The sequence below is a fragment of the Phaenicophaeus curvirostris genome, chromosome 4, assembly GCF_032191515.1.
Source record: "Phaenicophaeus curvirostris isolate KB17595 chromosome 4, BPBGC_Pcur_1.0, whole genome shotgun sequence".
Lineage (NCBI taxonomy): Eukaryota > Metazoa > Chordata > Aves > Cuculiformes > Cuculidae > Phaenicophaeus > Phaenicophaeus curvirostris.
Window position 1 is genome coordinate 24,281,610 of NC_091395.1, and position 13,188 is coordinate 24,294,797.

Consider the following 13,188-nt stretch of genomic DNA (forward strand, 5'->3'; position numbering starts at 1 on the left):
ATGATAAAATTCTGTTGATAGGACATTTTGCAAATTAGCTATATTCAGTAAATTTCAAGCACTTGCCCATCACTATCACAGAAGTTCAGGTGTTTCACTGGTTTTATACTTGTTACATATTTTAAAATGCAATCATGGCTTCTGCACCCAAATACTCCTTCTCAGGAAAGGCAACCCCAAATGATTAAATGTTTCCAGGATTCATAAGAGAGAGAAGAAGAATATTTAATGATCAGAAATACAGGTTTTCCAAAGTTTTATCTGCGGAAAAATACAATACCTCAATTACAAAATCATGTAAAGCATGAAGCTGTTGACAAATTTGACTTCAAAAAACTTGTCTTTTCAACCAATAACCGAATAGACTAAGGTATCAGTAAGCAGCAATATAATGCCAAGAATGAAAACAGAAGTAACTTAGACAGTAGGCAAAACTTTTGCATTGTTTTATTCTACTTAGTCACAATCAAAGCCCTATTTCCCTTGTTATAATGGAGCAAAAGACATAATGCACCACATCACACTTAAAAATTGTTTCAATCGCATCAAAAAGCGCATACAAATCACTTAAGATTTAACTATCTGCTCATCTGTCTCTCAGAATTAAATACACTCCTAGTGAAGAACACATGTTTCCTGCATCTCACATAGTCGAAGCAAGTTTATGCAACTAAAAAGACAATTTAGGATGCTTTAAGACCCTAAGAAAATTTGTGTAAATGATCAAAATGTAGCCACTCACCTAGGTCCTTCTCTGCATAGAGCAAGGAAGACTTACCAGAACATTTTTGGCAGAACAATAGCAAACACTTGAAAAGCAACAGCTAGCAATGACAGCAGAAAACCAAAAAACAAACAACAAAACCAACCAAAAACCACCTACCCAGAAAACCCAATAAAACAAAACCCAGTGTATTTTTTTTCTGTAGGTTTGGAGCAATATTGATAAGTTGCAAAACACAAAATCTAGAAAGTATTATTAAATAAATCTTTACGGAATCTGATTTTTTACTCTCTATAATAAATCAGTGATCTCCCCCCAGATACTAGAAATGTAGGGCTATGAAAGATCAAATGAAATTTTAACTATTATCCTTGAATTTTGCTAAAAAACCCTCTTTAACATGTTCAAAATGTAATTAAAGCCTGAAACATAAGAATGTATTGTAAAATATGGCAATACAGTTGTGCAGACTTATAATTGCAGAAAGACGTAAAACTCCTTCCTTCCTCATTGTCCCCAAACAAGTGATTGCTGTAACTAGGGCTATTAAGCCCAATTTTTTTTTTGAAGACTTAAATACAATTTCTAAAGTGTTTGTAAACTCCTGTGTAGTCAGTATCGAAGGCAATTTGCCAAGCAGCAAATTATTAGGCGAAGTTGTACACTTCTGCCATATGTTATTTTAACTCACATCTCATGCACTGAGAGTCAAATTGCTTTGCAGGTTTCCAAACAACTAACATGTCTAACACAGTCCATCCAAGAAGCAATGCCAGCCCTGAGGAATGATTTGCTAGCGCTGGAGACTACAGTTCAAGCCTTCTAGCTGCCAGATAAAGCAGGCTCAACCCCAGCTGCAGGCAAGTCTTTTAGTGGCCCTAAGAGCCTACTCCTCCCTATTTTAAAGGTCTGTAAACAGTAAAAACACACAACCAAAATTTTTCATATTGAAAAACACTGCAGCATGAAAGCAATTTTTAAACAATGTGATGGAACATTGCACAAAAAAGGCCTATCCACTGGCACCAATTTTGAGGCAACAGAATTTACCCAGTAAGTAATATTTTTAAACATGAAGACAAGTCTGATTTGAGAAGGAACAACATACCAAAGTCACAGCATTAATGAGACAGGCATAAACAAAATCTGAGAAGCAATGAATGAAGAAATAAGACAGGCATACAAACAAAGGTAGAAGCGTGAATTTTCTTTTTACTTTGAAAGTATTATGACAGAGTTAATCTGAATTAAAATGGATCTCTTGGATCTGTATGGTAGAGATCACTAGAAAATAAACAGAAGTAAAAATTATTTCAGTATTTTGTTCAAGTCTGTATTTCACCTGTAGATGGCAAAATACTAATTAACTGCATAATAACTAAGCACACTACAGCTTCAACATTCAAAGGGTTACAGTAAGTTAGGAGCACAAGCAATTTCATTCTCATCCTGGCTGCAAGCTTGTGCTGAATTTGTATTAAGGGAGCAGTTTCTACTTAATGCTTGTGTCAGTCCAGTTCTGAATTAACTTTGTACTCTTTCCCACCCCTAAGAAGACACCCCAAGGAGTAAAAAAGCAGAGACATGACTACAAGGAGTTCTGTCCAGATTAAGACAAAAGTAAAACAATTTGGACGTGGTTTGTAACAAAATTTTTGCCTTCAGATCTACCAAAAATTTTCAGTAACAATGACTGTATACAAAGTTATATGCAACAATTTATTAATTTGAGAAGTCGGCACAGTATTTCAAGACATGGATGGCTCACAACAAGGCTCAAGGAAAGCAGCTTCTTTGCACTGCTTGATTTAAGCCTCAACAGGTTACACACCCGCTATATCTGCCATGTCCCCTGGAAGTTCAGTAGAGATTCATCTGGTTGTGCTTTATTGCGCAGTCTGAAATTTAAGTAGCAGTTCATATGCCAAAACAGTTGGACAGCCTTATGTATCTTTTGGATCCCACTGCATTAATATTTTAATAGTACTATCAGAATCTTTTGGTAAATGATCATCATGTGCAGAAGGAATTCTCACGTAACTCCCATGATGGAAAAGATGCAACACCCACAACATGCTACCTCGTTCCTTTGACTTTAAGAAATTATTTCCAAACCCAAAATACATCCAATTCTTTAGAACAGAAAACTTACATGGAAAATTGGTTTGTTTTTTATATTTATAAAAGCTTAATTTTCCAAACTGGTGTATCCAGTGGCTATCACTGAATATAAAAAAAAAAGGAGCTGCTACTCATGCCTCAGAGTATCCTCATAAAAATTCCTCAACAGGTGATGGACTTTACAGTCACACATATATGCCTATAAATTCAGAAATAAGCTAACTCAGCTGCATCTGGACAAATCTGCAAGGTCAGCATAAGTCACAGGACCTCGAAGAATCTGTACTGTGGTTCACCCTCAGTACAGGTTTTTACAGGGGAGTGAAAGCTTTAGTTTACTGTAATAACTACAGGGTAAACTACCCATAAACCAGACAGCAGAAGGATAACAAGAACTATGCTTAAATCTATCATTTGGTTGATACCAAGTAGAAGACTGTGTCTTTGCTATTTTATTGATTTTTTTGTAACTCTATCCAAAAAAAACCCTGAACATTTGCACAACCTCCTTAATTAAGAACAGGCACAGCAGTTATAAAAAGGTAAAGAAGAAATAAATGTTTACAACCTTTCCTTAAGACAGGCTTTACTTGAGAACAAAAGTACAATTTAAAAGTATCTCTCAAAATTTTTTTCCTTTGGATCTGTCACAGCAATAAGGATAATAACCCTTGTCAAAAACCTTGGCTGCCAAGAAGACATTTTAAAGACATCATCTCCTTAGAAACTCGAAGACTTCAGAAATAATACTATTAAACAATATATTTTCTGTCAGCGGTAGTCTGCAGAATAATGGTATTGATTTGGTAGTTCACAGGAGCATTTTAATTCACAATACTCTGAAATCTGCCTACAAGTTACCTTACACAGTTCAACTGTGGTAAAAAAAAATAGTATTTAGATTTATTACTTTTACATTAATATCTACTTTTCTACATGTAAAAACAGTATCTTGTAGCATAGCTAAGGAAAATTAGGATTTAGACATTCAGTTCAAGCAAGTGCTAAGGTTAAAAATAACCATTTTTTATTCAAGAAAACATTTTGCAAACATGATGCAGATGTACAGCAAAAAACACATTAACGGTTGTTGGTATTAACTGAGGCAGAAACTTTAGGCATTCTTTTATTCAGGCCAAATAAAACCTTAAGAGAATTAAACCCGAAATCGTGTGTGTGTGAGTGTGTGTGTGTGTGTGTGAGTGAGTGAGTGATAGGGAAAGGCAGTTCCTCACAGAATTTTGAGCCTGCAGCTGTAGTATCTTATTAACATAGGTAAACCCCTCCCATACGTTTTCAATGACCCAGCTTCATTCATCACAAATTTTATTTTCCAGTGTTGAATTTACTCACATAATATAGGAGAATGATATTTTAATGAAAATCTATAAAGATAGTAACTTACTCTGCACAGAGAAAAAAATTTATTCAGCTGTGGAGTGAAAAGACTAAATTAACGTTTAGATCTAAAGTGGGCTGACATCAACTAATCCTCAGCAGGAGTTCCATGTCATTTCAAAACCACATGCCAGCAGTATCTACCGCTTCATATTCCTGACACCAGCCTCAAACAAAGGTCGCATGCAGAGTGAAAAAGACTTAAAATTCCTATCAAGCATCTCATCTACTTAGAAAAATATCTAGATACAAGTAATCAATATTGTAACTAACCACCTTTTAGATCAATGACTTTCACTTGTGTGGTAGAAATACATAGACTTTTCTTTTCCTATTTGGAGATAAAAGAAATGAATTCATATGAAAAAAGCTTTTAGTAGATTTACATTTCTGCAGATGAAGACTGCTATTTTCAGCAGGAAAAAAAGAATCAACTTCTGAAGTGAGGACCATACAGCAACTACGCGTCAATCATTTCTAAATAAAGTGCACAAAGAAACAATTCAAAGGATACCTGAAATCAAAATAACAGCTTTTCTTCTGCTCAGATATCAACACCTACAAAAATGTTATATTATTATGTAGCTATTTCAGACATTCTACTGATTTGAAACACAAGAAAGTCTTACAGAAAAGATGCCTTTTGTATACAATAAACATGGTCACTTTGCCCTGTACAGCAAATGCTGCTTATATTTAAAACAGGATTTTTTTCTTTCAATCATTCAGTTCTTATTAACAGAGAACCACTTATACACTTATTTCACATTTTGAAAACAACATCAGTTTGCCAGGATTGATAAATCAAATGTAAACCCCATGCAAACTACACTTTTGTCTATCAGTTATATTAGCTGACATACAAACATGACCTTCCCAACCCAAAGAGCGTGATCTTGAAAGGCTTATTTTTGGCCTATGATGTTTTCTGTATTCTAAACTATAAGAGAACATTAAGAGATTTTCTGACTACCTCTTAGCATCCTGTGCAAAACTAGCTGTCACAGGACAACACCTTCATCCTCTCCCCTCTGTTAATTTAACATTGCATATGTCCTCACAAAAATGTTCACACACTGGTAGTGGAAAGTACTAAGTCAGGAACATAACTCTTACTAAGAATCTGGGTTTATGAGCACTTGAGAACTCAATTTCACAGTACGTATCCTTATGAGTCTTTTGGGTACAGTCCAGAACAGCAACGTGGTTATTGAGTTAATAGCTTGTCAGTCTAGGTAAAATTCCTGACCACATCTCCTATAAATACTTAAAGCACTGCTTGAGAGAAAGCACGGCAATACTGTATCTTTTAATGGCACAAAAAGAGCAAGCAGGCCTGTAATTATTCCCTTTCAGAACCTTCTGGGATGAAAATTATTTTCTCCTCTTTAATACTAGATCAGTGCAGAGCAAAACAAACAAACAAAACCACCAAACATTTTTGCATTCATCTTGGACACCAAGAGGGCTGATGTCAGCTATTAAGACTGATGGAATCTGACAGAAATATCATCCAAGTAGCTTTCAGAGAATAGCCATATTTCATCTTTGAATTCAAAGCTTCTTTTATTCCATAGCTTAGTAGAAATTGAGCTAAATGAGAATAATTTGGAATACCACAGGATTATATTAAAAATCTGACATTTTAGAACAATTAATTTAAATTAGAATATTTTGGTGCAGCATTTTCAAAATGTGCAAATTTGTAGGTAGCTTTTCAGTAAAATTAATTACAAGCTATATGTAAAGGAAAAAAAACCTGCGCCTTGTTTTTATCATTAGTATTATTTTATAGATGGTCATATGGATGTGAAATTACTCACCCGCTGTGACATAGCAGGGTAATTCAACCCCTACAAAAAAGCTTAATTTCCCTGGTGTACGGTTCAGTGTCATATCCTAGTTGGCAATGGTGACTTCCTTAGTGTGCAACTGTTACCAGTTATGAGAGCACTTCACACAGAAGATTTCAAACCTTACAGTAGGACAAGCATCAATGTGAACTTACAGCCTTCACTCCACAGAGGCTGCTACCAAGCCAAACATAATGCCTCTTGCATGCCATGCACAAGCTCACACACTCTGGTGGGAATGGAAGTCCCCAGCCGCCCCAGCCAACTGAGCTGTTGAAATGATCTGCTCACTTATCTTCAGTGTCTGAAACAAGATGCCACTACAAAGCTGTATATTAAGCTGTAATTGAGAAACACTCTGGGATAGGAACCAGATCCAATAGCCATGGACTGTTTCCGAGAGAGGATCCTAAAGTCAGAGTCTAATACTTAAACTATTCATTCATACTCAGCTGAAGTTCCGTTGGGAAAGCTCCTGATCAGAAGGAAATACAAATAAAAGCCTTCTATAATGGGTAGGTTTATGCCAAATGATCTCAAGGAGATGTGCTAACTTGAGGCAAATTTGATGATGTTTTCTGCATTGCCAGCTGCTTTCAAATGTGAAAAGCATCTCAGAATCTGTCTGCTTTCAGGTAATTAGGACATGAGACAATACAGCAAGAAAGCAGTTATGAGGGGAATTCAATTTTCTTCTAACCCATCAGTTTTCTTCTAATCTGTCAGTTTTTCCAGCATTCTGAGGAAAGAAGAATGGGTCCTTCTATGTGAAGTGTGTTTAACGGATGATGGTTAAATACAGCATATATTGCTTTCCAATACAAATGGTAGTTTAAGGTTCCCTTACTACAGGTTTTAAAGTCAAGGAGCAGTTTCCAAGCTATTAACTTATGTGAAGCGGCACCAGAACTTAAGACTGTATACACGTGGAGTGTAAGAAAAATTGTAAAAACTAGGTCAGGAGAAGGTACCTCTTCTGGAATTTCTTTCTGAAAACTGTACACAGCAAAGAGGAAATTATCCAATTCCCATTTTGGCAAAGTATCAAAGTAATTTTCTTTAGAAACAGCATATGTCAACAGCTGCTGTTATAGTTACCAATGATGCATTTAATCATCAAAATACATCGATTTCAGACTATCATGACTCTAGATTGTAAATATAACTTAAGAGAAACCTTATCTTTCAACTCAGTAGGTAGAGATGATTCCCTCACTTATCCCTTTAAAAGTAATTCATACCTTTATTATCATCATCCAGGAGCAGGCCACGACTTGCATCATAAGCAACTCTCCCTTAGAAAACTGAGTAGAGATCTGCCACACTCAAGTTTGTCATCAAGATTAACAGTGATTGCCATGCATAAAACCACAGTTATAATTGCTGACAAATTTATAACCACACTGAATTTATAAGCATTTGTCAGAAGCACAGTGCATGCTCAAGCTAGGAACTTTTCTTATTTAAATATAAATGTGTATGCTTGGACAGTTTAGGAATATTCAAATGAATATGGTGACAATCTAAAAACATTTGGACCTGTCATTCTACCCAGGAAAACTAGCACATTTTCATTATGCTCAAAACTGTCTTTTTTTCTGCCTATCAGACCTATTCAAGCAACCAGAATCACAGGGGCTACATTCTCAGGAGGAGAATACCTGCTTACAAAACGTTTCACGCTTTTTATGGACTTGACCATTAAAGACTCTATGACTCAAAAAGTGCAAAGGCAACCAATGCATCAATAACACATCACAAACACTGTAGAGAACAACTTCTCACCCAGGAATCTATCCCCTTGCCGTGCCTCTCCCCTCCAGTTAAAAGGGAAAAAAAAAACAACTCAAACTTGTAATTTCTCTAGAAAAGAAGCATGAAGGAAACAGGAAGGAATAATGAAGAGGCAAGCCAGGAAAGGCCTGACTAACCATATTTTAGCTATTTAGTTATACTTAGTTATAATATTATGGACATATTGTCTCAGCTGCTCACAAGGCTTCCCAAGAAACATAAAAATTGCACTCATGCATAACCAGGACTTTCCCCCACCTACAACTGCCACAGAGATTTGCTTTTGTGCAGATCCTCCTTTCCTGTCTCTCAACTGCTTAAAGACACTTCAAAGATGATCAAAAAGCTCAAAAGCAGTGTAGTTGTTTAGTCTACGGAAGAAAAGATAGGTGGGAGACTTGGTCTCATTATTCAAACACAATGTATGTTGGTATGAGAATAGGACTAAGCTGTTCACCAGGTCTACTGAAGACAGGAAAAACCAAGGAAGATTAAGTTAGACATTTGGAAAATTTTCAAGTAAGAGTAAAGGACTGAACAAGCTGCCTGTAGAGGTTATGGAATATCAATCACTGGAAGGTTTTAAAAACAGGATAGATAAAACATCTGTCAGAAGTGATTAAAGGCATGATAGAATGAACCTGAGATCATAGAATGGTTTGGGTTGAGAGGGACTTTTAGAGGCAATCTTGTCCAACCCCTCTGCAATTAGCAGAGACATCTTCGATCAGGATGCTGAACCCCACCTAACCTGATCTTGAATGTCTAGGGATAGGGCTTCTACCACCTCTCTGGGCAACCTGTTCCAGCGTTTCACCATCCTCACAGTAAAAAATGTATTCTGTACATCTAGTCTGAACCTGCCCTCTTTTAGTTTCAAACCATTACCCCATGTCCAGTCACAAGAGGGAAAGTCTGGCCCCGTTTTACTTTTAGGCCTCCTTCAGCAGTGGAAGGGCACAACAAGGTCTTTCCTGTCTTTCCTTCTCCAGGCTGAAGAACTTCTCCTCTCCTGCTCCTCTTCTACTAAGGTCTTTTCATTACACTCAGTGTTACGAAAATATTTCCTTCTTGCATATCACAGCATTTCATTTAACTTTAAACAACACGTAGCAAAGCCTACTCTTCTAACTGTGACACTTTGACATTTCAAGTGTCATTATTTGGGAGGACAAAACACATCAAAGATTTGATAACTATGAAAGGAGGATAAATAAACTACCTGTGAAGTAAGATATTGGTGTATTAATTTTATATTCACTCTGAAGAAACTGACCTCTAATGTCATAACACAGACATTACTCTATGTTCTTGTTCTCCAAGAGAAAACAAAACTGCTAAAACTTTAGTTGATGCCTTACTGATCTGTGGTCACCAAGCCTAGTCAGTAAACCATTTTTCAGGTTTTGCTTAAATGAATTATCTTTAAAGTCTACATTTTTCTTCCCAAGCACTATATATATATATAAATAAATGTAAATAAATTTAATATGTAAAACATACATATTTCAACTATAAAATATAACATATAAATATTACATGTTTGTATATATAAAATACAAAAAATATTTATTTATCTATACAAAAAAAAACCATTAAAGCAGTTTTCTTCAGAAGATTGCTTTGAGATGTACCCAAATCTTTTTGAAATCATATTAAATTATGAGTAAGGAAGGCTTCCACCACACCAGGGAGGAAAAAAAAGCTATCTGTGACTGTTCCCCTACCACACCCCCGCCTACTGTTTAACAGTAATGCAACTATGGAAATTAAAATTAAACATTGATTTCCCCCTCATCTCAGTATGGCAGGAAATGTAAAAAGGGAAATGTTTCTTGGTGACAGTAGTAAGAACCATAGAGGTATCTGTTTAGAAGGAGGAAAAACAGGGGGTTCTGGGGATCTCTGCTGGACTGACATCATATAATTCATGCCACTACAAGAAACAAAGCATACTCTTTACTTTGCTCCCATCTGATGTTCCTTGCAACTGCCCTCTATGCTGACCCCTCAGTTTTATCTGTGTTGTCCAGCATTTGATAATCTTTAGGTTTTAGAAGACACTTTCTTAGAAGAGATATACATGAATGAATTCACTCACATAGCAGCTGTGACATACAGCAATCAAATCATAATCAGAAAAGTTCAAAAATATTATGGTAGATAATAATTATAATAATGTCAAAGCAACTTCATCGTACCTTTCTACATTAAACTCTTACTTTTCAGACTTTTCTCCCACTCACATATGCTTCACCATCAGAAGCATCAAGGCTCAGAGGTTATAAGACAACTAGAGAGTCCTATTATTTTCAAACTGAATGACTATTATAAGATTTGTACAACATCTTTTTCTTAGCAAATATCCTTTTTCATTGGATACAATTCTCTCCAGATAACTGCAATGGAAGCTATGCTTTTGTAAACCCATCGCACTTCTTTTAGGCTATGCCAATCTTCCTCAGCTGCAGCTTGCCCTAGGGTTCCATTTGACAAAGTCTATTAATTGTTACATATTTTGATTTAAAACTGAATTTGCTTTCTCCCTAAGCTCTTTTCTTCCATGACCTGACCTTGCTTATCTGGAACTGGCCCTACAAGCGCATTCTACAGCACACTTCACAGAGACTTCAAAATGCTCAATAGATATTAAATCATAAGCTCATTCCAAACACTTGAAGAAACTGAAGAGTATTTATGAGCAATCCTTCCTTCTAAACTATGCTGCATAAATCAGAAAACCAAATATGATGTAGCAGACCACAAGAGAGAAGAGCTTCAAATAAGAACTAAAGCATTCTGCCTCTGAAGACAATCCAGAGTCCAAATTTGTAAAAGATAGTCTGAAGAATCATTTTGGCTTAAATCACTCTTAACATATTGCACTTTCAGGATTCAATGCTGCTAAAACTTCAAAGCAACTCACCAATACATTTGTTAGAATTCTTTAAAGTCAAAAATACCATAACAAGAATATATTATGACTTTGCAACTGAATGGGGAGAATATATTATGATGAAGCCATGTTGAGAAGCAAAGATCCTTGAGGATAACTAAAAAAAACCCAAAACTACTAAAACAAATAAACAAAGAAAATCCCAAACCAAAACACACCACTTTACTGATTTTCTTTTTTTTTATAAGATTTCTCAAAGTTCTATCTATAACTCATTTCTAAGGCCTTATCCTTTTTAATAATATCCAGCATTAAAAATTCAGGTTTAGGACTTTGGTGTTATTTTACAGATTTTTGGACTTGCTTTCAAACAGGTCAGCTAAATAAAATATTATTATTTAAACATAAATGGAGAATAATATAGTAAGCGAATGATAGGGGCATACAAAAAAAGCGATGGTATATTTAATCACTGCTGCTTTACTTTACTGCAGATTTCATCTAAGCATCCTGAATCACAACACTATTTGTGAAAAACAATGTCTGAATTTAAAAAACAACCAATCAAGTTACAGAAACAGAAAGAGTAGGAAATCCAAGGATTACTTGGTTTGGAGCAGTATTTTCTTCATTTTGCCAGCTGCTAAAGCCAGGACAAAGACACTTCCTGATTAGCTCAAGGTACACAGTAGTTCAGTAACACTGCAGTATGCTGGTTAGCTGTGTACTCATAACATAACCCAAAGAGCAACAAACCATAAGCTCACCCCTATTATCCAATCCGTGCATCCTTATACACAGTATGTGCTGTATGTTAAATTTTGCAAGTTCTGTACTGAGGATGGACCAAATGCTTAGTTATACTCTGTTTTTCACTCACTTAAATCTATTCAAAGCCATAATAAACAAATATACCATGTATCAAAACAGAGAAAACATCTACTTTTCAATTACTAACAGCCATTCCTACGCTAAGTGCAATAGATACTCCATGCCTCTACATTCCAGGTGTTTTCTCTACATGCCTCTACGTTGCAGCATTTCCTTCAACAGTCCATCACTGGGATGAATAAAAGAAGTTGATTTCAGAAGAACCACTTCACGCACATGCTTCCTCTCAGCAAAATATGGTTTGGAATCATAAAATAGGGTTGGAAGGGACCTTAAAGATCATCCAGTTCCACCCCCCTGCCATGGGCAGGGACATCTGCCACTAGATCAGGCTGCTCAAAGCCCCATTCAACCTGGCCTTAAACACCTCAAGGGATAGGGCGGCCACAGCTTCCCTGGGCAACTTGTTCCAGTGCCTCATCGCTCTCATGGTGAAGAAATTCTTCCTTATGTCTAGTCTAAATCTGCCTGTCTCCAGTTTATACTCATTCCCCCTCATCCTATCACTCCACACCTTTGAAAAAGCCCCTTTCTAGCTTTCTTGTAGCTCTTTCAGGTACTGGAAGGATGCTATAAGATCTCCTTGGAGCCTTCTCTTCTCCAGACTGAACAAGCCCAGCTCTCTCAGCCTGTCCTCATATGGGAGGTGCTCCAGGCCTCTGATCACACAGAATCACAGAATCACAGAATAACCAGGTTGGAAGAGACCCACCGGATCATCGAGTCCAACCATTCCTGTCAAACACTAAACCATGCCCCTTAGCACCTCATCCACCCGTGCCTTAAACACCTCCAGGGAAGGTGAATCATCCTTGTAGCCCTCCTCTGGACCCATTCCAACAGTTCCATATCCTTCTTATGTTGTGGATTCCAGAACCGGACACAATACTCCAGATGAGATCTCACAAGAGAGGAACAGACTGGGCTAAATCAGAATATATTCTCTTACTTACTTGACACGCTAAAGAATACATTTTACTTTGGCCCAAACTAGAACAGCTTGCAATATCACCCTACAGCTACAGCACACGTTAAAGCCTCAAGATTAAATCCCTTATATAAGCCAAACAACAACGAACATAACGCCGTTTCCTCCAATTCGAGCTGCTCAACCTTCCCCCTTCTCTGCAGTGAGATTCCCCTTGGAGAGACGGCAGCAGTTTCCCTACAACCACTCTCCTCCTCCAGCACGGGGCTCGCAGGGAACCCCCGCCCCAGCCACTCCACTTCTTTAAGGAAGCCTAACAGGGCCTGCGGGACTCCCGCCAGCCCGGCCCATGGGGGAGCCTTAGATTGTCAGCCCGCCATGGTGAGAGACGACAGAACCAAAACAAGCGAAGCGCCCACGGGCGCGGTGAGAGGGACAAAGCCGCCCCCACTTCGCCACGCCGGCCCCGGCAGGAGACACTCACATGAACCGAGCGGCTGCCGCGCGCCTCTGCCCGCTGCGGGGAAAGGACCCTCTCCCCTTTCGCGGGCTGCCGCGGCGCACGCCGGAGGCATGTCAGGAG

The 13,188-nt window shown here is 37.4% G+C and overlaps 1 protein-coding gene across 1 annotated transcript in view; it reads right to left on the reverse strand.

Moving 5' to 3' along the window:
• AIMP1 (aminoacyl tRNA synthetase complex interacting multifunctional protein 1) overlaps positions 1-13,132 on the reverse strand; it is a 39,747-nt gene extending 26,615 nt beyond the window's left edge. The window contains exon 1 of the mRNA XM_069855543.1: positions 13,090-13,132. Within this exon, the coding sequence (XP_069711644.1) occupies positions 13,090-13,091 (2 nt within the window). The 5' untranslated portion in view covers positions 13,092-13,132. The remainder of the gene's footprint in view (positions 1-13,089) is intronic.
• Positions 13,133-13,188: the final 56 nt, after the last annotated feature.